Source organism: Mustela nigripes, chromosome 12, assembly GCF_022355385.1.
Source record: "Mustela nigripes isolate SB6536 chromosome 12, MUSNIG.SB6536, whole genome shotgun sequence".
NCBI classification, from domain to species: domain Eukaryota; kingdom Metazoa; phylum Chordata; class Mammalia; order Carnivora; family Mustelidae; genus Mustela; species Mustela nigripes.
The window spans coordinates 113,408,810-113,436,345 of record NC_081568.1 but is presented as its reverse complement, the minus strand read 5'-3'; the positions used below and the strand labels follow the sequence as shown (position 1 = coordinate 113,436,345).

General features: G+C 36.9%; 2 protein-coding genes across 5 annotated transcripts in view; one reads left to right on the top strand and one right to left on the bottom strand.

Annotated features, from left to right (window-relative positions):
• Nucleotides 1-2,355: 2,355 nt before the first annotated feature.
• On the top strand, nucleotides 2,356-15,455 carry LYSMD3 (LysM domain containing 3). The gene is made up of 3 exons (XM_059418222.1): nucleotides 2,356-2,684; nucleotides 5,942-6,204; nucleotides 11,780-15,455. Exons 2-3 carry the CDS (start codon nucleotides 5,950-5,952, stop codon nucleotides 12,440-12,442), a joined length of 918 nt encoding a protein of 305 aa, XP_059274205.1. The 5' UTR covers nucleotides 2,356-2,684; nucleotides 5,942-5,949; the 3' UTR covers nucleotides 12,443-15,455.
• A 789-nt stretch (nucleotides 15,456-16,244) lies between these two features.
• POLR3G (RNA polymerase III subunit G) overlaps nucleotides 16,245-27,536 on the bottom strand; it is a 107,581-nt gene continuing 96,289 nt past the window's right edge. For all 4 annotated transcript variants that reach the window (XM_059418226.1, XM_059418224.1, XM_059418227.1 and 1 more), the window contains 2 exons: nucleotides 23,862-24,008; nucleotides 16,245-18,580 (listed from right to left, as the gene is read on the bottom strand). In XM_059418226.1, coding sequence (XP_059274209.1) covers nucleotides 18,494-18,580; nucleotides 23,862-24,008 — 234 coding nt within the window. In that variant the 3' untranslated portion in view covers nucleotides 16,245-18,493. The remainder of the gene's footprint in view (nucleotides 18,581-23,861; nucleotides 24,009-27,536) is intronic.

Below are 27,536 nucleotides of genomic sequence, written 5' to 3'. Positions count from 1 at the left end.
TTTTTTCTTTAAAATATACTTTGCAGGGGCACCTGTGGGGCTCAGTTGTTAGCAGCTTCGGCTCAGGTCATGATCCCAGCGTCCTGGGACAGAGCCCCAGCCCCAGAACCATCAGGCCTCCTGCTCTGCAGGAACCACACCCCTGCTTGTGTTCCCTCTCATGCTGTGTTTCTCTCTGTCAAATAAATAAATAAAATCCTTAAAAAAAAAAAAGAAAGAAAGAAAGAAAATACATTTTGGAGATTTTTTCCAGGTGCCTAAGTTGTGGAAGCTCAATGAGGAAGGGCACTCTTTTTAAGTACTGTATTCCCAACGTTTTGAATTAAGGTCTTGCATATATTTTTCCTCTAACGAAAATGTGTTAGGTAAATGAATAAATAAATCAGAAAATATAGACTAACTTCATTCTTTTGAAGTTAAACATTAACCATTAAACATAACATTATATTATTTAAATGTACAAGAAGTATCTAGTCTGCTACGTTTAGAATATTTTCAGATTTTTGGCTATTACTGTAGGAATGCTTGCATTCCTGAACATCACAAATTTTATACATATGTAGCTCTAAGTGAACCCAAGGTAATTTCTTAACCATATAATAGTTCGACTGCATTTTTAACTTTGATAGATATTTCCAAGTAACACTCCTAGCCAGCTGCATCAATTTATCCTCTCATTACAATACCGTTTTTTATTCTGGAACAATCACAAAATCTGAGTCAGTGACAGAAACGCACATTCCTTGAAACTATGTATTCTTTCATGTAGGCGTTTTAACGAAAACTGTGTCAGATGCGATCTCAAAAAACTGAAAATCCTTTTGACTTTGCTGAGCTCCGGGGACATCCTTTTTCTCAAAGAAAAGTACTTGTTACTACTGGCCTGCTTTTTGGAACTTGGCCAAAATTCATGGTTAACTGATTCCTTTGTATATTTTAATAAAATATAATTCTGTTATTGTCTTTTTATAAGAATTCAATAACTGCACCTTTGTTAAACATAAATAACAATTCAAGAACATGCAGATATCATTGAAAAAAAAAATATTTATAGAACGAACCCAGGTAGCAGTCTGTAGAAGTACTTGTAATTCTACCACTCTGGCTCTCACATGGATTCCACTGCCTATTGACATTAAAATAAGAAAAGTAACCTACATGCAGAAAGAAGGTTGTATTCCCATTAACATTCATGAAGGCTGAGCAGCTGAAACCCTACATATCAAGTAGGGAATATATCTTTTGTCTACTGATGAGAAAATGTCTCAGTGACAAATGGTTACAGACGGGTGTCACAAGGGCAACACCACACAGAACAGCGACAACAAACAAATAAAAGTCTTCTCCTGCAGTTCTTTTCGTAGCATTGTGGACGGGCGTGCCTATCTCCTTAAATAAAAGGAAAAAAAAATGCGGTGCGAAATTCCTAACCTTTACTGAAGGCACTTCCCGGCAAACAAAAACAGTCTTTGAAAGTAATTCAAAACAGCTTCGAGGTCTTCAAGATGCGTAAATACCCAGACTTTCTGAAAAGAAGTGCTCTGCACTCTGCATCCCAGCTCTTTGGGTCAAACGTGTATCGTCGTAAGACAGCAAGCACACTCATCCAAGGGCGAAGTGTGTAAGGGGAAGTACCAGGCACATCATGGAAACGCTTTACATCATTTACGTAAATTCAAACACATTATCATACGCATTTAGCAAATTTGAGATAGTTATCTTATAGACGCTAACAGTGACTGCCAGTGCCTTTCAGTTAATTTTCAAAACCAAGTGAGTTAATTTGTAGGCGGCCTGTCTCACTGAGAATAGGGAGCCTGAGAACCAAAGCCCGTGGGCAAACGTGTCCCAGGGCCCGACTCTAGGTGGCCCACTTTCCTCACCTATAAACACAAAGAGAAGCAATCGTACCCCGCCGGCCAAGGACTTCATTCCAGTATTTTGCCTCTTCTGCAAGTCTAGAAGCTTCAGCAGTTAGACTAATAAGCGCAGCACAATTTGCTAAAACATGGATGTCAACACTGGGCTTCCGGGCGTCCTTCTCCACCCTACAGAAAGCTCTAGATGCAGACCAAGAAGAAATGTACAACGGCCCCCGTCAAATCCTCAAGAACCTCCCTCCTCCTGAAACCCCACCGCCGCGTATTTTCTACACAGTCTGCCAGCACTCTGTGGAAGAGGGACAAAGGAGAAGCCGGCCAGGCTCTCCGGAGAGCGGGGTCAGCCCCCAGCCTTCGCCTTGGGAGCTATTCCTCCTTGGATGAAGGGGCGGGGCAGAGGGGGAGGAGACAGGGGCGGGGCTGGAACTCAGATCCCCGCCACCCGGCCCTGACGGCATCCCTGCGCCTGCGCGCCCGGCGTGGGCCAGTGGTTGGAAAGCTCCTGGGTCTGGTCTTCACCTCGAGTCCCCGCCCTCTGCCTCCTTCCCCGCCCCTTCCCACCTCCGCTCTCCTCCTCCTCCCCCACTCCTTCCCACCTCCGCCCACTTGACGCGATGACGCACCGCAGGTTTGCGGACGTGGCGGCGGCGCACGGCCCGGAAGGCGGAGACGTTGGCGGCGGTGGCGGCAGAAGACGGGGGCAACCCAAAACGGAGGGTTGGTCATGAATTTGCCCGGGACAGGAGCCGCGGCGGCGGACCTGGCAACCGGCTCCTTGTTGTGTCCCCGTTGCTAACAGAACAGGTAAAGATGGCGGCGAGAGATGGGAGGTGTCCTGGTCCTGACCTGTGGGATCGGGCCCCGGCTGCGTCCTTGCTGGAGCTGGCTGGGAGTCCTTGGCCGCAGGTGTAGCCGGGGCGGCCGGGCAGGGCTCGGATCCCGGCCTACATGGACGAGACCCCGAGGCAGGGGATACCTTCGCGACCAACCCCACTGAAGCCCCTCGTTACACTCTTGGGGAAACTGAGGCTCAGAGGAAGGACTCCTACCTGCCAGTTGCCCAGATCAACGCATTTACAACCTAAGCACTGTATTTCCCCCACTTACTATTTTGTTGAATAAATGTTGACGGCTTCTTGTCCGCACCGTCCAAGTGTGATGGTGTAACAGAAAAATCCGAGATCATTGCAGGGGATAAACAGGGGGAAAACATGGAAATAAAAATAAAAAGAACAAGAACAAAAAAACCCTGGGTGTGTGGAATGGAGAGGGAGGGAACTTAAGTTTTAAAAACTGAATTGGCCCTGGCGGGTACAGTCGCTGTGATACTATCGCAATGCTGAACTAGCTTGTGCCCTATGGCCCTTTTATTGCTCTCTGCTTAAGGAAAGGCAAAGCCAAACACCGAACAATAATTAATACAAAATTAAGGTGTTTGGGAAACCATTTTCAGTTACTGAGTGAGCCTTAACAACGTGTCCATTCGTAACTTTTGGGACTTTTTGTAATCTAGATAGCATGCAGAGTTTTTTCAGTTTTCTTAAGAGGGGATTCCTGCTTTTTTGCTACTCTAATAATTAAGACAGGTTGAAGAAAATTGAGCCAGATGACTTCAATACAGTGTACTTTCTAAACTCTGTATGGTTGACTTAGATAATTATCTGCTTGGGCCAGAGTCTAGCCTTCCACTTGGTCTGGAGGCGCAACCAATTCTTGATTATTCAGAAACAGTATCTAGTTTGTGGTTTTCTGCTGCTTTCATTTCGTTACACAAGAGAGTGAAAAGATCTGAGATGAAGTTCTAGTCTTTAACTATTATTTAGCATTGTACCATGGAGAAGTTTTGATAGAAATATGTGAAATGGCTTTGGGCATTGCTCAGTTCTAAGCCAGTTTGGGATTCTAAGAACAAATTATTAGTGGGGAAATGTCTAAATGGGTCCGTATAACCACATGTAAATTGCTGTTAATTTTAAGTGGTTCTTTTTTTTTTTCCTTCAAGATTTTATTTATTTGACAGAGATCACAAGTAGGTAGAGAGGCAGGCAGAGAGAGTGGTAAACAGGCTCTCTGCTGAGCAGAGAGCTGGATGATGCAGGGCTGATCCCAGGATTCTGGGATCATGACCTGAGCCAAGGCAGAGGCTTTAACCCACTGAGCCAACCAGGCGCCCCTTAAGTGGTTCTTTTTTTTTAAAAAGATTTTATTTGATAGACAGAGATCACAAGTAGGCAGACAGGCAGGCAGAGAGAGAGAGAGAGAGAGAGGAAGGGAAGCAGGCTCCCCACAGAGCAGAGAGCCCAATATGGGGCTCGATCCTAGGACCCTGGGATCATGACACTAGCTGAAGGCAGAGGCTTTAACCCACTGAGCCACCCAGGTGTCCCTAAGTGGTTCCTTTTAAAACATGGACCCCTTCTGAGAACAGGAAAACAAATATTCCCCCCAGAAAAATGTACGTAAGTATAAAATTTTGCCTACGACTCCACAGAATTCACAGACATTTCCTAAACTAAAAACACAAGATAGTAAAGACTTGGTTAAGTAGAAATAAAACTATTATCTATTTTAGGTGAAGCTGAGATACTTTTTCATTTCTCTGAGAATTAAGAATAAAGCATCCTTAATTTATCATGCTATTAAAACAAGATTAATCTTTGAACTTCTTAGAGTTGTCACTTGGTTAGAACTCCATGAAGGAATAGGTGTGACCAGGACTTCAAAACTGCTTTAGAGATGTAAACTGGATAGCTTTCTTGAATTTGGTGGCTATGAATTTAGGAATCACAATACATGTTATTAAATAGTAGCACCCTAGGGGGTGGGGATGGGTGAGAGAGTCAGCTTAATATATAGTTACTAGTTAGCTGTGTTATCCTACTAGAAAAACTCTTGAATTTCTAAAGCATTGCAAGTATTGCTGTAGAGCAGGGTCAAAAACTGGTTTTCACCCCCGCCCCCAAAAAACCTGTTTTTCAGGGGTTATATTCAATGATATGAGATAGTTCATATATTATGTTCGTATGTGTCTACACACAGAACGCAATCTCTTGTCATCCATATTACAAATTCAGACTTTGGGAATTTTTGTTTGTTTTCTCTTTTTCACTTGGTATTTGTCTGTAGTATTTACAACTGAGCTAAGTCCTTCTTTAAGGCACCTTTTTAGGGACACCTAGGTGGCTCAGTCAGTTAAGCCGAGTGCCTTCTGCTCAGGTCATGATCCCAGGGTTCCGGGATTGAGTTTTGTTTCGGGCTCCTTGTTCACTTCTCCCTCTGCCTGTTGCCCCCACTGCTTATGTGCTTTCTCTCTCTGATAAATAAAATCTTTAAAAAAAAAAAATAGGACACCATTTAAGTTTGCTTTCTGTGACACAGTATTTTGATGGTTTCTTCCTCTTGTGAATATCCCTTTCTCGCTTCTTTGCAGGCTGATTTTCCTTCATTCAAAATACCAAATATAGCAGTTTTTCAAGGCTCAGTCTTAGCCCCTTCTTATGCTATGCTTTCTTTAGGTAATTTCATCTATACCCACACAATTTCAGTTTCTACTTAACGCATATGAGCCATGAATTACAGTAGGGAGGTGGGGAGGTTGGGAAGTAGGGAGGTAGTACAAAAGATACTCCAATCCCACATGCACTTAAAATTCAGAACAAGCCAAATATTTGGGTTCACTAAAGTGTTGTATTTGTACATATAAAATATGTACAATTCATAGTTCTGATAAAGTCAAAGTATATATTTTTAATACATGATACAAAATTATTTCCTAATTTTATTCACATGCTCAGAATAAGTGGAGCTTCATTTTTGACTTTAAAAAGATAGCAATTTACTTTTGCAAAAATGTTTATCACCCCCATATTTTGTAATATATGGTTTATGAAAATGGATTACCTATTCCAGATATGTTAATTGCACTTCAACATCTGTAAAACTTCAACCTAAATATTGAAATACCTAAAATCATTTTTTTTTAAAGTGTCCTGAATATAAGATTCATGTAACTTGGGTGAATGGCTCAGGTACATTCCAAAGTTTTCTTCTTTCCTCCTCAGATTTTGACATGGCAGGGAGACATCAGAATCGTAGTTTTCCTCTTCCAGGAGTTCATTCAAGTGGTCAAGTACATGCATTTGGAAATTGTACAGACAGTGATGTGTTGGAGGAGGATGCTGAAGTTTATGAGCTTCGATCCAGAGGAAAAGAGAAAATCCGAAGAAGTACATCAAGAGATAGACTTGATGACATTATAGTTTTAACAAAAGATATACAGGAAGGCGATACTTTAAATGCAATAGCCCTTCAGTACTGTTGTACGGTAAGTTTTCATTTGATTTTGCATAATGCTATCCAGAATAATTCGTTCATTAGCACAAATTGAAACAAGTTCTGTGCTCTTTTATCTTCTTTTTCCCTTTCTTTCCATAGAAATCTGTATTTATGTTTGTAGCTGTTAACTTTTTCCACTTTTAAGTGAATTTCTGTGTATTTCTAAATCAATGATTCTGTTGTCAGTATTGAAAAACACCCATATGTGTTATGTTTTCTCCTTACTCAAGATGTATGAGAATATAGAAATATATAAGGAAAAGTTTTTCTCTGCCACTGCTTCCCGAAATAACACAGTTTGGTGTTTCTTCCCATAACTTTTTTGTGCTTATAAAAACACTAAACATACGGGGTAATTGGGGTGATCACTCTTGTTTATTGGGCTTTTAAAAACTGGTTTAGGGGCTCCTGGGTAGCTCAGATGGTTGAACATCTGCCTTCGGCTCAGGTCATAATCTCCAGGTCCTGGGATTGAGCCTCACTTTGGGCTCCTGCTCATAGGGAGTCTGCTTCTCCCTTTCCCTCTGTCTCTGCTTGTGTGCTCTCTGTCTCTCTCTGTCTCTCTCAATGCATAGATAAAATCTTAAAAAATAAAAAAAAAAATAAAATAAATTTATTTATACTATGCCTATTACTCAAGTTGCCTTTTTCATTTTCTTATATATTAGGGTCATCCCTGAGTGTCTTATAGATCTAACTCATTATTTTATATCACTATATAGTATTGCGTAGTGTAGAAGTGCCGTAATTATTAAGCTGTTCTCCTATCACATAGTCATTTTGAATTGTGTGGTGAATATTGTCACAACTATATCTTTAAATTAAATGGTGGTACCTTTATTTCTGTGGAATAGATTCCCAAAAGCATGATTGATAAATAGAAGGAAAGGTATTATTTTTAATTTTAATAATATTAAACTCTGTTTGAATCTTTTTTATATCTGTATCATTATGTCCATCTTGCATCCTTAGCATGTAATGTTTTCATGTAAACACATAGATCCGGAAACTGTTGGAACATTTTTCAAACTTTTTGTCCTCATACTTCCAGTAGAATTTTGTAATGTATGTATCATGTTATCTCCTGGCACATTTTAAAGTGAGCTTAAATTATTTCCTAATGACTTAAAGGATATAATTTCCAGAATGTTGTCAATGTTGATATTTAAAAATATGACTGTTAGAATACTGTTTATATGCATTAAAAGAAAAAAAGATTTATTTATTTTAGAGCTTGCGACTGGGGGGAGGGGTTCAGGGAGAGGGAGAACCTTCACACTTGCTCCTGAGTACAGATGGAGCCCGAAGTTGGACAGGGGGCTCTGTCTCATGACCCATGAGATCATGATCTGAGCCAAAACCAAGAGTCAGATGTTCAGCTGACTGAGCCACCCAAGCACCCCTATATGCACTTTTTTAATAGCATGAAATTTTTATCATCCCTTTTTCTCCTTGATTAATATTTTTACCCTCCCCCCACAATCTTTCATAGTGTTCTGTATTTTTATACTTGAAAGCCCTTTATTGGTTACCTATTATAATTCTCTGTAACAGAAACATACATATTTATAAATTTATTTATACAAATATATGTAAATTTAAATTGCATTTTAAAAAATTTCCTGTGACCATGAAGTTTTGTGTTATTTTTCTCTGAATACAGTAATTACAGAACTTCCGTTGATCAAAACAGATATGACAGTGTTTTAAAATTTAATAATGTAGTTTATTAAAATGCATTTCTTGGTGAGGGAAGAAGAGCTGGATTTTATTTTTTTTTTCAAGTTGTTCAAGTATGGCAACACTACTTTTTATTAGGTCATAGTAGACCTGATTTCATTTTTTAGTGTATATAACCATGTGAATACATGTTTGTAGAGAAGTTTCAGAATGTGCTTTAGAAAGTTGATAGAAAACAATCAAGATTTAAAAATTAGGAGCAAAGCTAAAATTATCAAGGTGGACGTCCAAGAGAGGAGTGTGGTCGGTACCTTCATTAGAGAAAGACATGGGTTTTCCTTTAATGAATCTGGTAAATTGTCTTAGAAAAGGAGAAATTTGAAATGCCATCTGAATGATTAAAAATAGGTCATATTTCCAATGAGGTGAAAAGGAAAAAGTATATGACTATATGAGTATATGAAGAGAAAGGTATACCATAGTGATGTGGAAGGAGAAAACAAGGGGAACAACAGATGAAATTTTTATAGGTGTTCCAGAGATGAGTGGCATAGACTGATGGGAAGAAGCACATTGAGCTAATGGAGAAAAAGTTTGATCTATTTAGTAAGTACACTATTATATTTTTAAGGAATGCTGCAGAATGGTGGGCAAACCTACTGGTGAGTTGGAGGGGACACAACAATAAAGAGGTTAGTGGAATAATTCAAGTGAGGAAGATCAAGGCTTAGACTAAAATATGTGCGGTAAGACTGGAGAAGTTTACAGAAAATCATTTGGGTATTCTACAAGATGTATTAGTGGATTCCTCATTTATTTATTTGTTTATGATTATTATTTTTAAAGATTTTATTTGTTCATTTGACAGAGATCACAAGTAGGCATTTAGGTGGGCAGAGAGAGGGAGGGAAGCAGGCTCCCCGCTGAGCAGAGAGCCCAATGCGGGGCTCGATCCCAGGACCCTGGGATCATGACCTGAGCCTAAGGCAGAGGCTTTAACCCACGGAATCACTCAGGTGCCCCAAATTCCTCATTTAAAATGAAGAATGATGAAAGGGTGGTTAGCTTAACATTAGAGGAAGGCAGGCATTATCCGCAGTAGGGAAGACTAATAGAGTTAGGGAGTTAAGTGCTCTGTTTTACCAGGAGTTCAACCAGCAAAAAAGGATGAACCTTACAAAGGATTTATCACTTAAAAAATTGAGTACTTAGTGCTGTATTCCTCTTATAAATAGTTTTAAAAATTACTAAAAATATGCCAGTCATAAAACAGTGACAAGAGGACAGAAAGTCCAAGGTTGGAATCCTAATGCTATCAAGAAAGTTAGTATAAAACAAAATGTAGGGATATTTAGAGTGAGAACCTAGGTAGACTACTAAACCTTGGAAGCCTGGTTCAGAAAGAGTATGGAGTGGTTATTAGAATAGACAGTACCAAACAAATGAACATTAAAAGAGAATAGGGTCAGACTTGGGTTTGTCAATGAATCTTCATTTGCTTTAAGAAAAACAGTCTTGAGGTTGTAAAATTTGAAAGCATCCTTTTTCTTTACTGTCTCATCTTGTTACTCCTTAGTCCTCTCTCTATTCTCCTCCCACATGTACACTTCCAGGGAATTGATTTTTCCAGGAATTCTTATTCATCAGTGGACTTGATCGGGAATCTGCAATTGATCAGTTCACACTCCCTCCTAAATACCCTCTTTTTTTGACTTCCTTGATTTTGCATCTTTCTGCTACAGATTTTTCTGCTAGTGATATTTAATTATACTAAATATATTAAATATAACTATTAAATATTATAGCTGTTATAACACACCATATATTGCTATTTTAAATGTTCATGTGTTTTAATTAATCTTTACAAAACCCTATATGGTAGGTTGTGTTAACTACTGTCATTTTACATATGTGGAGATTGAATTGCAGAGAGGTTAAACAACTTGTCCCATATCAAAAAGCTAGAAAGTCATCAGAACTGTCCTTCAAACCCAGACAGTCCATACTTTAAATCACCATCATATATTGCTTTCTTGGCCACTCTTTCTTTTTCTTTTTTTTATTTTTATTTAAAAAAAAATTTAAAGATTTTATTTATTTATTTGACAGAGATCACAAGGAGGCAGAGAGGCAGGCAGAGAGAGAGGGGGAAGCAGGCTCCCCACTGAGCAGAGACCCCAATGCGGAGCTTGATCCCAGGAACCTGCGATCATGACCTGAGCTGAAGGCAGAGGCTTTAACCCACTGAGCCACCCAGGTGCCCCTCTTTTTTTTTTTTTTTTTTTTTTAAATTTTATTTAATAGTAATTTCCGGGGGCACCTGGGTGGCTCAGTTGTTGGGATTCTGCCTTTGACTCAGGTCATGATCCCAGGGATTGAGCCCCATATTGGGCTCCCTGCTCCGTGGGGAGCCTACTTCTCCTTCTCCTACTCCCCCCTGCTTGTGTTCCCTCTCTTTGCTGTGTCTCTCTTTCTCTGTCAAATAAATAAATAAAATCTTCTAAAAAAAATTAAAAAAATGGAATCTCTCTACCCAACATGGGGCTTGAACTCAACCCCAAGATGAAGAGTCCCACGCTTTTCTGATTAAACCAGCCAGACACCCTTAGCCACTCTTTCTTAATCTCTTTTGTAGATTTCTCTTACTCAATATACCCCTCAAGCGTTGTCATTTCTCAAGAGATCTTTCATGTGTCACTTTTTTCTTCCAGTCTTTTTTAGTGAATCTGTCTACTCTTGTGACTTCAATTACCGTTTTTGCTGGTAATCCATGAATCTATATTTTGAGTTCATTCTTCCAGAGTTCAGATATATCTATTAACTCCCTGTTGGATGCCTTCCACTTAGATATTTCAGTCACCTCAAAGTCAACGTGTATAAAATCTGTGTTTATTCTCTTTCTCCCTCCAGAGTGTTCCATATCTTAATAAATGGCATCATTAACCATAGAGTTGGCCAACACAAAAGTTTTATCCTAGACTAAGCACTTTGCCTCTCTGACATCAGTCAGGTGATAAATGATCAGAGCTTAGGTTAAAGCATTGACGGAAGTCATGAATGGGACTAATTACTTAAAGGTGGTGGGAGAGCCTATCATAATTGGTAATCTGAGGAACACTCCCATGCTCTCCCTCTTGACAGTGGCAGATGGATAGGATATACAGATAAGGTGAGAACCATATAATATATCGGGAAAGCTTATAAATAATGACCAATCTTGGGGGTAATTGACAATGCATGAACACTGAGAAGTTTGGGGAAAATGTCACCAGAAGACAAATGAGGAAGTAAAATTATGTTATCAATTCTAAGATGCATGTTTTTTCACACATTTTAACATCTTTGAAATTAGAATGGTGGTATCCTCAATATTTGGTGTTTTAGGTCTCCCCCCCCATATATAAAATAATGACACATCTTAGAGTGGATGGCAACTGAGTTTTGATAAAATGTGGTAATTTTAGTTGGGTAAGTTGACATTTGCCTACACTTTAATTGCTAGACTGGAAGAAAGAACATAAATATTTGTAATTGTTCCTTCCCAAATTGTTTACAAACAATAGAAAGTGTGATATTTGTGCATGATGTACAAAGAGAAATATCAAAAGATCCCAGAATCTACTTAAATACCTAGGATTACTGTTAATAATACATGGGTGATAGTAAGAAGTAATTAGTGATTTCCCAAGACCGGTAGATCAAAAGTGATGTAGAACTGTTAACCACAAAATAAAATCTGGGTGTGATAACTTAATACTGCTAATAATTAAGCTCCATTTTCTTTTTTCCCTTCCAAAAGTAACTGGGATGAATGACTATTGTTACCTCTATTTTGATGGAGAATTCAGATGAATGTTGCTTTTTTTTTGTTTGTTTCTTAACAGGTAGCGGATATCAAGAGGGTTAACAATCTCATCAGCGACCAAGACTTTTTTGCCCTTAGGTCTATTAAAATTCCAGTTAAAAAGTTTAGTTCATTGACTGAAACACTTTATCCTCCAAAAGGAAGACAGGCTTTACGTCCTTCGTCTGTTCAGTATGTTCCAGAACAACAGGAAATTTTGCTAGCTAATGATTCTCTTTCTTCCACTGAGTCAGCTGATAACTTTTTAAAAGAAGTAGATCGAGACATAGAACAAATAGTAAAATGTACAGACACCAAAAGAGAGAACCTTAATGAGGTAGTATCTGCTTTAACAGCACAACAAATACGCTTTGAACCTGATAACAAAAACACTCAACGTAAGGATCCTTATTATGGAGCGGACTGGGGAATAGGGTGGTGGACAGCTGTAGTGATAATGTTGATAGTAGGTATAGTAACGCCTGTATTTTATTTGCTGTATTATGAAATTTTAGCTAAAGTGGATGTAAGTCACCATTCAACAGTGGATTCTTCACATTTGCATTCAGGAGTGACACCCCCATCACAACAGAGAGAAGTAGAAAATGGAATTGGTCCAACTAAAGGAATACCCTTTGGCCAACATGATCATAAACTGTATCGCCAAGATTCTCAGTCACCTGCTGCTCAACACAAAACATAGCAGTTGGCTCATAATTGCAGTGTTAATGATCATGTATATCTGGCGTGTGGTGAATCAGTTATATTCAATAACCACTTTAAAGGCAGAAGTTAGGGAGATTGAAGATGCTTTTGTTTTTCACCCTTTTTTTGGAGCCAGTTACAAGTAGGTTGAGTATAAATTCCTACACTTGCTAGTTGTTGATATTGAAAGCTGTAAATCTGTATCTGTTGTATCAATGCTTAAAGCAAAAATGAATTTAAATATGGGTCTAGGAAGTTGTTAACTCAGAAAATGTATCATTTTTCTTATTCAAGCCTGGTTATGTTTAAATTTTATTTTTCAAATTATTTTTTGGTTTAAAGTTACTAATTTTAAATATATTAAGCAAAATAAAATTTATAAGCCCCCCAGAATAATGTTTTGCAGTTAGGAAGTTGCCATTTGGTCACTAGAACACTGGATTAGGTCAAGACCTAAAAGTAATCTTTGTCTCTTAAAGCTCTCTGCCTCTGCTTCTGTGATTATAATTGCTTCTGTTATTTGAAAGCACTTTTGTAATTCTTTAATGAAAAGTGTTACATGAGTTAGCATTATTTAGGAAATAAATCCTTACATACTGTGATAAGTTGTTGCTGTGTTATATGCAGTAACATGCCTTAATTACATTTAATGCCTTATAATATTACGTTATGTAAGCTAATACAAGTTTTAGAATTAAAATTAAGGATTATTTCTGATGGTCCAGTGGGATTCATAGGCCCTATAAATTCGTCTCCATCTTCACTATCAAGGAAAACTTCATAGGGTTAAAACAGATTTTCACTGGCTACCTCTGGTCTGTTGAAGAAAGGGTTCATTAAGCAAAAGCAAAGGTGCAAGAGACCTTTTGCATTAACAATAACAGACAAATTATTTGTTGGTCTGTTAACCTACATTTTTCAAAGAGGAAATGTCCAACTTAGACCATTTTTTCCCTCTGAACATAGCATCACATTGAGGAAACAGAGGCCACAGGTGTGTTGATCAGTTGAAAGGGCTTGATAGTGCTACTTTGTAAGATTTGTTGGGGATCAGACATAGTCTGGCTAAATAAGGATAATTTACATACTGATTTCCATCATTTAATTTCTTCAAGTATGTATTTTAAAAATGTAACCAAATGATTCATTAGAAGAAAGTTTGGTGGAGTCTGGATTGCCTGTTTTGTGTATAATAAAGTGTGTACCTTAAGTTATATAACACCACCTCATTTTCTGGGCATTATTTCCTAATTTTTAATGTTTCAGGTTTTAACTGGTCATTTTATATTTCCAACTCCAATACTGATTTTAAAAAAAGGGGTGAATAAGTGCATATGGTAAATGAAGTTTCATGTACTTTCAGGAGCAAAGTATCATTAAAAAAAAAAAAAAAAGGACAAAGAAGTCCAGCATTAAAGCCCTTGCATGTATTAGAGGGCCTTAGACAATTATTGGAAAGTGTTAATATGGAAGTTATAGCAAAATCATTTGTTAAATAACTTTTAGATTGGAATTTTAAAAATTGTTTTAATGTGCCTTGGCATCTTGAAAAAAAAGTGTATGATCTAATTTATGTTCAGTGTTAACTTGGTCAGTTTACATTTTATTTATTATGCTTGCTGAAAAATCAAGTTTTAGGGAAGAAAAATGGATTGGATTATTTTAGGGTAGAATGAAGAACTTTGTTTACATCAAATTGATGAAATTACAGAGTCAGTGATTCCTTTTTGCTAGTGCTGCTTTGAAATTGTGATAGATCTGATTTCCAAAATAACTAACTTAAAGTAGTGAAGTGTCCTATGTACTTGATTAAAAACCATTTTGTCTTGCAGCGTGTCCTGTTTCGCGAAGGAAATATATCCTTATGATACAATCAGGCAGTTTCCTTTTTCTATATATTTGAATCCTATATAATTCTATATATGTCATATATATAGAATTTTAGATTCTAATCTTTAATGGTCATTTAAAAAAAATTTCCTAAGCATTTAATAGATCTAGAATAATTTTACCTTTTAAAAAGTACTAATATACATCAAAATTTGTAGCAAATAATTGCTTTGTAAAACTTAATGAGTTACTTGATATTATGGATTTAAAATTGTGTTGAAATCCTTATTTGAATTTACTTGGATGCTTTACATTAGAAGGTACATATGTTATATATATGCTAACAATTGTGAATCACTGCATTTGGTTCACTTAAAAACTTGGGAGTTGTAAGTGAAGAAAAATCTGCTATTTTTAGGGCAGATTTTTTTTTTTTTAAGGCTGGCTACAAATGGTTAAGTTGTTTTGAACTATTGAATGCCATTTAAAATTTTTGCCATTCTACTAGAAAATTATGAGATTCACCTCTTCAAAAGATAGGTGAAAATGGATCATTATAATTAGAAAGAAGACTAATGTTAAATGAGCTTTTCCAAAGGACTTTTTGTGTTTTTTAAAGCTTTTCTTTTTCTGGACTCTGCTTGCTTGTTCAGCAAGCATTCCTAAATGAACCACTACTTACTAAATTAGTTCTTAAGATATCTACTTCTAAAGTTACCTACTTGAGAATATGAAGAATGTTTCAGAAATATCATGAAGCAAGGATCCAGTCAGAGCGTTACAGGGTAAACGTGGGTTTTTAGAAGTCTGTGTTTAACAGGTGCATTATGATGAGTAGCATTTTTATTTTGAATTACAACAGCATTGCTCAGGAAATCAGTATTTTTCTTCCACGTATGTGCATATTGCACTGTTAGATCATAGAGCTATCTGAATGCTTTATTTAATTCTTTTTATGTATGCAGATACTATAAATCTTTTGTATAATGTATTTTATACAAAGGCAAAATGGAATTGTAGAACATTGTTAGCATGAACATCTGTAAAACTGGTTTTTAAAACTTTTTGCCCTTATTTTTCATATTTTAAAAGATATGCCAAATGTAATAAAGTTTCTATTTTATTATTCAGTCTAAAATGGAAGCTGGTGAATTAATTGAATAAAACAAATGTTTTCTCCTCTTCTGTCAAACTCTTTGATGTAGACATACTGTGTAAGGTAGATAGAAGTGCCAAAGGTTTACCAATTCATATTTCTCCCGTTATACAGAAATAAAGTCCACTGAGTTATTTATAGGACATAAATGAAAACAAATGTCAGATGGGTGTCCTTTGGATGTACTTGGGTAACAGGGAAGAAGACTTTAACAGGCACGGTCCATGGCTGCTTATTAGCAAGCTGTGGGTCACATGTTTAGCACCATGATCTAAATGTAAATTTTTATCATGAAACAACCTTTCCACTTCAAGGATATTTTTCAAAATTAACCAGTAGCAAAAAGAACTGAAAAAGTTGTTTGAAGTTTTTATTTAATGGAGGAATTTGTGATGTAATTCTTTTTCCCCCTTAAAATTGTATTTAAGCTCACTTTTTAATAAAAAGTTTTTACTCTAGAGCCTTTAAGTATATTAAGGCAAAGCCATTGACACTGTACATTTTAATGTGGTGGGGGTAGAAAGGTTAACAAAATCTTCCAAATTCCTTAGTATTATCTTGTATCCACTGTCAGTCCACGACAGCAGTGGTCTCACTAATACTACACTATCTGCCAAATCTCTTCATTTGTTAACATGACTTTAATCACCTAATGTTTTCTTTTGTGGGCTTATTAAGAATACTTGGTAACTGTCATACTTGCTCAGTAAATAGTTATTTCACTACATAAAACCTGTATTAACAAATCTGTTTTCTCATACATTTAAGTAGGTTCAAAATAAACCATGTTTATATAAAACAAAAGGACACAAAATTGTTTTGTAAGAATTTAATGTGTAAACAGGAAAATAAGCATTATAGCAACAAAACAGTTTGGCCTATTAATACAGCAATTTTAAAGACATTTCACCAACAAGTACTTTTTTATATACAGGAGGCTACCTCGGCATTGAAGTTTACCTTCTTACGGAATAACTAACTTCACAGTCTCAGATTTTAAGCCAGAAGGACAAGATTCATGCTGGTAAAGCAACCTGCAAATACTCCCTGTCCTCACAGTTAGTCTACTTTGAACTTATAAAAAGAGGAAGACAGTGCACTTAAGGCAGATGGCTGGGGGCTCCTGAAGCAAATCCCTGCCCAAAGGGGCTGTCTTACCATCTGCGGACTAAAACTGGAGGCAAAACTGAAAGCTAGGAAAATAAATACCTGTATCTTAAGTGCGTCTGACCAATTCACAGGGTCATCTGCAGAGTTAAACTGAAGCAGGTAAATAGAACCGTTGAGATCAGATTTCTATAAATTAAATGGTATTTGGCTAAAGTATTAAGGAGGTGAGAGAATAAAATATCAATGTTTTATTTAACAATCCTAAGTGACTATTTGCCCATTAAAACTAGAACCTTTAAGTCTAGTAGGTTGCTGTTTTAACATGGACTTTCTTTTGTTTTCCATTTAGAATGTTTAAAATTTCCTAGAAACTTATTTCAACAAGTAATTCACATGTGATGGGCACACTGAACTAACAATGGTCTTTACACTCACCTTGAATAATCTGAGGAAGTATTAAAATTGAAAGATGTTTTTCCTGAGAAAGTCATGTTTCAAAATGGCACAAGACATAAATTTTCTTCAGTCCTTCCCTCCAGAACATAAGATGGGAAAATCAGTATAAAATAGTTTGTGAGGACAACATGCTTGTTTTCAGTCACTTAACGAAGCTACCAGTTTTCAGAGGGTGAGAACCAAGTTTAAGAAGTGATCATTTCTGTAAGGTATGGCAAATTTCGGTTAGTGTGTAAGCAATTTTTATAGGAAGTAGTGTACAGGTGGAGAAACTAAGGCACAGAAAACTTAACCAAGCTCATTTTCAAGGTTGAGTCTATAGTAAAGGTAGAAACAGAATCTAGGGCTTTGATTCTCAAGGTTAGAAGGTAATGGGACTATCCTCCCCAAAGGGAAAAATAATCTTTATTTTTTGGTAGAGAATATTAAGAAATCATTTAAAAATATACAATATTAATTCCCTTGAAAATCTTTGGCATTTGTGTGTGTTTGGATGCTGGGGGGTCTAGGTATTTACTCTGCCAAGATATTAAAAGTCAGGGGAGCCAGTTTTTAATCAAAACCAAAAAGATTAATCTTAACTTTAAAATGACCTGAGTTTTATTCTGCACTGTTCTACAAATCAATTGGATAACTGAGTCCTGTGAAATTTAACAATGGCCATGACAACTTACAGATTTTGTACACATAGATTCTGCAGTGAGATTTATACAACTAGAACTTTCTCTATACTTTTGTAAAGTACAAAATTAGATATCTAATTTTTCATAAGCCCAACTATTCAAAGATAAAACTTAACGACAGTGAGATGATTATATGTTAAATGGTATTGAGTTGGCTCCAAATTCGAGTATTTTTTTAGTATTCATTCCAGGTTTTTGTACGGGCTGAGATGTGACCTGGGAAATTCATGAAGTTCAGAGTGGCATTTTTCCCTGTATGTTTTTGATCACAAAACTTCTAATCTCATAAAATATGCAATTGTAAGAGCTCCAGTAGGGTTTTGTAGTCATAATGCAGCACAGAACAGACCATGCAAAAGAAAAAGATAAAACTACTTTCAAGTTTCTTTGTTTTTAAAGTGCTCTTTGTGCAGTATTATTACATCAACTTCCAGACTAGAGAAATTCACTATAATGATTAGTAACAGTTTTACAACAGATCGAGTTCCATAAGAGTAATTTGTTCAAGTATGAATACATAGATTAAAAAATGCAAAAACTCTGGGCACATTGAAATCCCAGTGATAGAAGAAAAATCCACTTGAATACATAAGACGGATGACAGGGGTGTTGAGAAGGAAATGTCAGAATATCAGAGACTGATTGGTAAGGTAAGTAGTATGTAAACTCAAAGTGGTTCTGAGTATTTCGACAGCAAGTATCTGCCCAGCAAAAGAGGAACAAAAATATAATATTCCTTATCAGAAATAGAAAACAAGTCTGTTCAAATGTTCAGAAGTGGTATCATCAAGATATTTTTGGAGAAATTTCCTAGCTAATAGGTTGCTTCATCCATGTTGTCGTCACTGTCTGCACCAAAATCATCTCCATCTTCAAAGTATGAATTAATGTAGTCATTTTCCTAAGTGAAATGATATATTCCTCAGTAAACATTAAAATAAGTGAGTAGTAAGATCATTATTAAACAATATAATGTAGGCTGTCCCTTTAAGTTTCTAAATATCAAGTAATAAGAAAACATAGTAGGCTTTTGAAAAGTCTCTGCTATTTCATCTGCTTAAAAATTACATTGGTTTTTCATTCCCATCTACCTGTGCTGCTTTCCACAAGACCATCACCTCCTATAATTTTCAGGCACCAACTAGTTAAGAGAAAATGAAGGAATGTCCATGACACTTCAGTAGAATGATACATTGAATTCATTACACCTCAGGAGGATGATCTATGGTTTAGTTACCTATACCACTAAACACTCCAAACAAATGTACAGACACTCAAGAAACAAAGCCAATTTACATTAACATTCATTAAACTACACCAGAACTGAGGTTTTCAGTCACGGTGTGTAACAGAGCATAAGTAGAGGGATTTTTGCTTCTGGCCAAAAAACAAGCTCGAAGACACAAAATGAAACCTAGAAAATGCCATATTCCGTCTAGGGCCCCTCAGTTTCCTTGAGGTTAAGAGTAATTAAGTTCCTGGGAATGTTTCAATTATCAAGACTGGGGAAGACTCTTATTCATGTAAATGATTCCTGATATTTCTGTGCTTTCTGTCAAAAATTAAAAAATCCATTTTGGATATGGATTAAAAGATATTTAAGAGAGTTATTAACTAAATGCAGTGTATGGGATATATTTGGATTTTGACTGGGATGAACAATAAATTTTTTGAGACAATTAAAAATATTTGAATATTGGAGGCACCTGGGCGGCTCAGTGGGTTAAGCCTCTGTCTTCAGCAGGGAGCCTGCTTCCTTTTCTCTCTGCCTGCCTCTCTGCCTACTTGGGATCTCTGTCTGTCAAATAAATAAATAAAATATTTTAAAAAATTTGAATATTGGCTTAATATTTGATGATATTAAGGAAATATTTCATTATGTTAGGTATAATAATAATATTGTCATGTTGTTAAAGGGCCCTTATTCTTTAGTACATACTGAAATGTTTGTGGGATGAAATGATACAATGCCTGGGATTTGCTTTGTAACAATCCAAGATGGATGGGAAATGGAAGTCAGGGGATAGGAATGGATTGGATGAATGAATGAGTGGTTGAAAGAATGGTTATACATTGATGATTGTTAAAGCTGTGTGATAAGTCCATGGGTGTTTATTTTACTTGTCACTAGATTTTTTTACTTCATTGAAATCTACCATCAAAAAATTAATCTCTACATCTCCACTCTCTATAGCAAGAGTTATGATAAAGTAAGAAGTAGAGATGATTCTCAAAAGAAGGTCACCTGGATGTCAGCTTTTTTAGTACCTGCATGGTGGGATTTTTTTTTTTAACATATAAATTTATATAAATAATGCAAGATAACTTGTAATATTCAGATACAGATTTTATTACTTTGTCTTCCCTGACACTGTAAGTTTCTGTATCCAGTAAGTTTCCATAGCATCCCCAGGAAGATGGCCTGGTTTCTCTGGTGCCAAGAAATCCAGTAACATCTGGAAGCCTGGCTGAAGCCTTGGGACTAGTGTACAGGGGAGGGGTGCATGGTCGAGAGTTCAAATGAGACCACTTTGTAAATGAGTTGGAAAGGATACTTCACTATTCCAAAGTCAAGCAGATGCAACTTTTGCTTTAGTCACGAACACTTCCAAGCACATTCAGTGATTTATTTACCTTGGGTAATTTTGTGATGTTAATAATATTGAAACAGGTACAAAGTGAGAACCTGTTGAAACTGATGGCTTAAGTGGTCCTTGGCTTTCATTTGAACCCTTGCTTTTTCCCTTAATTACAATATTCAAAAGACTGAAGAAAGAAAAGGTCTGTGTTTCTTTAAATTGACAGAGGTGTTACTTAGATAATTTGCTCCATTTACTCTTCAAAAACAATGCTTATCAAACGCTCAATATGCCAAGTTAATTAACATGAATTTTTCATTAATTAATTGCTAAAAAGCACCAAGAGTAAGACTTTAAGTCTAGAAAGTCTTTAACTGAGCTCCCCTCTTCATCCCTCACCCAGACTCATATTCAAAACATGTATCCTTTCTCTACTAAAGTGGAAAGTTGTTTGGTTGTTTTTTTTTTTTTAAATGATATGTATTTATATAAACTGTGTTTAGTACTCTGCTAAGGCCCAATACAGAATTACTAGAATCTTGATGTTTGCTATTATTAGGGATGATCTTAATTTCACAGAGTTCACCTCAAGCAGACTTTATAAAGAGAGCATTCCAAAAGCGAATCTTGTCTAGGAAACAACACTACTCACTCAAAGATAATAGCACGCCACGATCTCCAAGACCAGTTGCTATACCAAAAATGTCTTCAGATACTACCAACAACACCTTGGAGGGCAAAATCACCACTGGTTCATAGCAACAAGCTTTCAAGCATGATTTAACCACAGTTCCTTTCAATCCAAGCAAATGAGCTTTCTAAAACACAAATACGATAAAACTATCCCGCTGCTTTAACCCTTCAAAGGGTACCCGCAGCACTCAGGATAAAGTCATATTGCTCAGCCTGGTATTTAATATTTGTCTTCAGCTTTGTCTCTCCATGTCCCCTACTTGAACTCTCTAGTCCAGTCATTTTGACTTACGTGGTCAATTACACTATTAGTGCTACACTCTCATTACCCGCAAGCCTTCTCCGCCCACTTTCCTTTATTTGCAAATCTCCTCCAGTCCATTTCTCATCTTGATCTGATTAAGTCTTCAGATGGTCTTCTTTGAGATACCTTTTTTCACATCACTAAAATGGAGTTTGGTGTCCCTCTTATGTACCCTTATGGCATCCTGTACTATATCACACCATAGTATTATTCAGTGTATTATGACTATCTCCTCTCTTGTGTGTCTCCCCACTACACCAATATCCTTGATGAGAGAACTGTTTCCTATCTTGATATTCCCCTTGCCTAGTACAATTCCAAGCATATGCATGGCATACAATTATTGCATAGTGAATGAAAAAAAAAACAAGGACTAATAGGTATTTATAGGGCAACTAAAATTTTGGATAGGGATTGTAGAGAGAAAAGGAAATCCAGGGGAAGGAGTCTGAAGAATACTGACATTTAAAGATTAGAAAGAAGAGAACTCAAAACAGACCGTGAAAAGGCACCAGAAACAGGAAAAAAAACCAAGAAGTGTTGTGTCCCCCAAACCAAGAAAAGCAACAATGTTTGCCTATGTCTTGGCATGCAGCACAATGCCTGGCATAGAGTTGATGCCATAATTGCCTTAAATTGTTGAATTTAAATAAAGGAAATAATACTTTAACAATGAAGTTGTGAGCAGTGTTAAATGTTGCAGAAAAGTGAAATCAGGACTAAAATTTATCTATTGGTGAACTTGATGGCAATAATTTCCATAGCATACAGGTGGAAATCAGATGAAAAGAACTAAAGAAAGGAGGGTGGGGGAGCGAGCAAGTGAAGCCAGCTGAACAGCTTTCCAAAAGATAGCAGGACACTTGGAAAGGAACATGGGGAACATACTTCATAATGAGAGATGAACAGGTTTTAATGCATGAATGGAAGAGATGAGTAGGAAGAGACTGAAAATATGAAAAGGGAAAGGACACAAGGATGATGGACCCCCAAAAGGAAGGACAATTAACTCTAAATACAATGAAGACTATTTCTTTCACTAAAAAACAGGAGGAGGAGGAAAGACATTTAGTTTGAAGGCAGAGGACATGAAATCAAGGGAATTTCTTCTTGATAGCTTCATTCTCTGTATAAAGAGGTTATTATCTGCTAAGAGTGAAAGGAAAAGATGACAAGGAGAGGGATTAAAAAAAAAAAGAGAGATGACCTAAAATAATTGCTGTAGACAGATGATAAGAGAAACACAGAGAACGTGTCAGTCAGCAAAAAGGGGCTAGTGAGTCTTGCTTTAGGAGCATCAGTTTCTGGGATTCCTCGGAAAAGCTCAACAGGTGGTTTGGAGGGAAAAGGGGAGACAGTGGAATTGATCGAAGGTTACCTTGATCTCAAGTGTGTGCTGGGAGCATACAGGAAGACAGTAATGTCAAGAAAGCAGTTAAAGGGTAAGCAAGGATCTAGGCCCTTGAGGGAGAAAGATTAAGACAGGGAATGAGTAAAGGGGAAATAGAGAATCAGAGGTCTGGCAGGCTCAATCACATCAGAGTGCAGGATAAAAAAGTGAATGATCTGCAAAGAAAGTTGGACACAATATGATATTTTAAATTTTAAAATGTTTAAAATTTATCTGAAAGAATAAAGAATACTCAGGAAAATTCTTCCCTAGAAATAACAAAAAATGAAAAGCTTCTATTAACTGGAACAGCAGAGTGATGGTTCAAAACTAGGTCCCAGATATACATCTAAGCAGAAGTGGCAATCTAATAGCTGGTACAAGGGAATTGCAAATCAATGAAGAAAGCGAATTATTTAATAAATTCAGTTAGTAGCTGGCCAGCCATTTGGAAATAGATAAAAATGGATCCAAACCTCTCTCTTTACACCAATATAAATTCCAAAACAATCCAAAATTTAATGTAAATGAATTAAAGTATATAATAAAGACTTCGGAGATACAGCACTTTCAGATAAAGAAAAGATTTAGCATCATGTGAGAAGCTGAAATGGAGTGAAGACAAAGTTCACTGCCATGGAGAAGAAACTCCCAGCCTAGGGTTACTGCATGAGGTACCTACTAAGTCCCAAAGAGGCTGTGGCCAACAAAGTTACCCTACTCAAAAGCACCCTGATAGGCTCTAGCTTATTTTGAAATGCACCATGTTTCTAGAAGTCAGAAATCCCAAATCCAAACCACTAAGTCGTAACTCAGATACTGGAGTTTAGATCATACCTATTCTCTGCCAGTGTCCACACGCACTTTGAGGTTTGAAACGCGATGGTATGGCAGGGGTTTCCTCTTCAGACCCTAAATGACTAAGTCCTTAATTATAGTAATGGCAGATTTAAAATTTTATGTAGATAAGCCTTCAACTAATCTGATCGATTCGCTTCACTTGTGGCCTCCCACTTACAAAGTTGCCTGTCAAGTTCCTCTTACCTCCCAGATTCAGTTTGGTATCTTGATTTCAATGTTAAAGTCATTCTCTTGATACTAAGGAACTGATACCAGTGATGATGACATACCCTTCGTTCCCATCAACTTGGTTCTGGTTTGTTATTTTGACTATATAGCACATATCTAACTCCTCAGTAGAGAACCCTAAGTTTACCTCTTCTTGCTCTTCTTCATCATACTCCTCTTGTTCTGCGGCGTCATCATCGTCCTCCTCATCACCTTCTTTACTCTTCTCTTTGCCGCCTTCTTTCTCTTCGTTTTCCTCATCTGATTTTTCACCATCACCTCTCTTTTCCAGCTCCTGGTATAAAGGAACCTCATTAATTTAAGTGGAACCCACTAGACTTTGACCTCCCTGCTCAGCTTCAAGAAAACAGTTACCCATCACCTTATTCTAATTCTCCAGGCCACTACCTAGGAAACTTTGAGTTTGCTCAACAAAGGAAGAACTCTCTGTCCTGTCATTATACTAGTGTTTTCATTGAGTTTCTAACTTCATAACTGGGTCTCAGGGATGGCTCGATATCAGCTCTAAGCACAATGCTTTATTCTCACGATTTCTGTCTTACCCCTCCCCCCCCTTTTTTAAAGATTTTATTTATTTATTTGACAGAGAGAGAGAAAGGTCACAAGTAGGCAGAGAGGCAGGCAGAGAGGGGCAGGGGGAAGCAGGCTCCCTGCCCAGCAGAGAGCCCGATGCAAGCCTGGATCCCAGGACTCTGAGATCATGACCTGAGCCAAAAGCAGAGGCTTAATTAACCCACTGAGCCACCCAGGCGCCCTTACCTCCTTCTAACACACTGAATTGATTGAGTTCATAGAGAGAAACTTTCAGAAGGCTATTTTGTTATCTTTCCACATAAATTTCAAAAATGTCTACATTGTATGTGTGTATGTATATATGTATTTATTTAAAAAGTAAGCACTATGCCCAACATGGGATTAGAACTCACCACCCTGACATCAAGAGTCCTATGCTCTACCAACTGAGCCAGCCAGGTGACTCTATGTTAATACTCATAATTAAAGCACAGGATCACTTTAGCTAAGATATGATTGTTGTTAAACAATAAACAGAACATGAATTTCTATAGCTGCAAATGCTCCATCCTATTATATTTGCTTTGTAGATTACATATAAAGAGAAAACACATTTTGTATTTGGAGTGACTACAATTTAGTTATTCCTTTACTGGCTCTTAAATACTTATTTTAAAAATCCTTTTAATTATATTCAAGTTTGAATTTAAGGAAATTTAATTTAAATTAATTTAAATGATTAAATTAAATTAATTTAAAATTAATTTAAATTTAAATTAATTTAAATTCAAGTTTGAATTTAAGGAAATCAAAGGCAATAAAAACACTACAGAAAGATTCAATTTCTTTTTTTTTTTTTTTAAAGATTTTATTTATTTATTTGACAGACAGAGATCACAAGTAGGCAGAGAGGCAGGCAGAGAGAGAGAGGAGGAAGCAGCTTCCCCACCAAGGAGAGAGCCCGATTCGGGGCTCGATCCCAGGATGCTGGGATCATGACTTGAGCCGAAGGCAGAGGCTTTAACCCTCTGTCTGTCAAATAAATAAATAAAATCTTAAAAAAAAAAAAAAGAATAATGTGATGAACACAATGTGAAAACACTTCTCAAACAGTTAACTTATAGAGAGGGAAGAGTTATTCCAGGTAAAATAATATGCAGCCAACCTATAGAGTTTCCCATGTCAAGCAGACAGAGGCTCAAATATTAGCTTACTGCTGTCTGATTATTCACACACATGAGATTTGACTGTTTGTTACTTTCTCTCCATCCACAGTTTTTTTTTTTTTTTTTAAGATTTTTATTTATTTATTTGACAGAGATCACAAGTAGGCAGAGAGGCAGGCAGAGAGAAAGGAAGGGAAGAAGGCTCCCTGCTGAGCAGAGAGCCCAATGTGGGGGCTCCATCCCAGGACCCTGGGATCATGGCCTGAGCCAAAGGCAGAGGCTTTAACCCACTGAGCCATCCAGGCGCCCCATCCACAGTTTTATTATATTAAAACCTGCAACTACTTTTGCTGAAGAAATGAACAATAAGAAAGTCATCCAGAAGCTAATTTTGCTCGTTAACGGAGAGATACAAAAAAAGCTAGCTCATTTAATTTTCAGATTTAAAACTTCAGTTTTAACATGTGCAAAATGAAAAAGGTGTTTAATGTAGAAAATCAGGAAGCACAATTTGTTCTGATGAGAAACCACATTCAGATCAATCCTCCTCATAGCACATGTCATCTTAGCAACTTCTTTCCAGGAAGCTTTAAGAAGAGTCAGTTGCTAGTTCTGCAACCCTTTCCATCATTCCACCACGGTTAAACCTGACAGTTATCGCTATTCCCTCAATATCCTCCTGCCATTATTTTCAGATATGTTATCTCTGGCTCAAGCACTGGCCAAAAAATAAAATAACTGAGTTTCTGTTATCACAGAGCTGTGCCAACTTGACCAGGCAAGTAAAAGTTTCAAAGCCTTGACCTCCTTATCTGTAAGTAAGGAAGAAAAATACCCATCTCTCCTTGTTGTTATGAAGTCTTCGGGACATAAGGCATGTAAATATCTTTCACCAAAGAGCCTGGTACATAATAAGCTGCTATCATTATCATCATGATCATTACCATCAGTGCAAGGTAGTATCTGCAAGGACAGTGGGAATACATTGGCATAACCTCCATGGAGAGTGGTCTGTCAATATTTATCCATATTATTTGATATACATAACTATTGACCCAAGAAATCCACTTCAAGAAATCTACTTGAAGATGTAAAATGACATATTTAATATAAATTCACTATAGCACTGTTTATAATAGTAAAGCTCCAGATGAAACTTGGCCATCAATACAATACTGGTTAAATAAATTATGGTTCATTCTTATAGTGCAGCCAAAAAAGAAAAAAAAATGAGGCAAACTCTACACAGACTAACGTAGAGCCGTCTCCATTGATTACAAGTGATAAAATGAAAATGCAGAAGAGTATTATATGGTAGCTTTTGTCACGAAAAAGAAAAAGAAAAAATCTGTTATTTGTTAAACATAAAATATTTCTGGAAGATCCATCTATAAGAAACTGATAATACTGGTTGTACAAGAGGGGAACTAGATGGTTAGGGACAGGGATGGGAGGGCAAATTTTCAGTTTATTAACCTTTTGGATATTTTATCTTTCAATTTTTGAAATATTAAAAACAATGAAGGCATAAAAGTAGTTCCGTAAGATCTACTTTTTTCTCAATAGAATCTTCTACACTTACCGAGAGACAGAAAAAAAGCACTAACAAAGTACATGAGTAAAAATAGTAAAAAAAAAAAAAACCCTGAGACTTTTTTTTAAAAGAAATACATTTTAGGTATGTAACTCATGTTCTTTCCCATATGTAATTCCAGTGTAAGGGGAAAGTAGTGATACATGGGAAAGGAAGTAGGTGACAGAAGGTAAGGTACATTGACAGGTAAGTGGTAAAGAAGGACAGGATGGGGACGCCTGGGTGGCTCAATTGGTTAAGCCGCTGCCTTCGGCTCAGGTCATGATCCTAGGTCCTGAGATCGAGTCCTGCATCGGGCTCCTTGCTTGGCGGGGAGCCTGCTTCTCTCTCTGCCTCTGCCTGCCTCTCTGTCTGCCTGTGCTCGCTCTCGCTCCTCTCTCTCTGACAAATAAATTTAAAAAAAAAAAAAAAAAAAGAAAAGAAGGACAGGATGGAGCTTTTTTTTTTTTAAAATATTTTATTTATTTATTTGACAGAGAGAGATCACAAGTAGGCAGAGAGGCAGGCAGAGAGAGAGAGAGGGGGAAGC

Excerpts from the sequence above, each read along its gene's own strand:
- LYSMD3 (XM_059418222.1), top strand. The coding sequence starts at position 5,950 with ATGGCAGGGAGACATCAGAATCGTAGTTTTCCTCTTCCAGGAGTTCAT. Across the intron at positions 6,205-11,779 it reads CCCTTCAGTACTGTTGTACG|GTAGCGGATATCAAGAGGGT; the intron begins GTAAGTTTTCAT and ends GTTTCTTAACAG.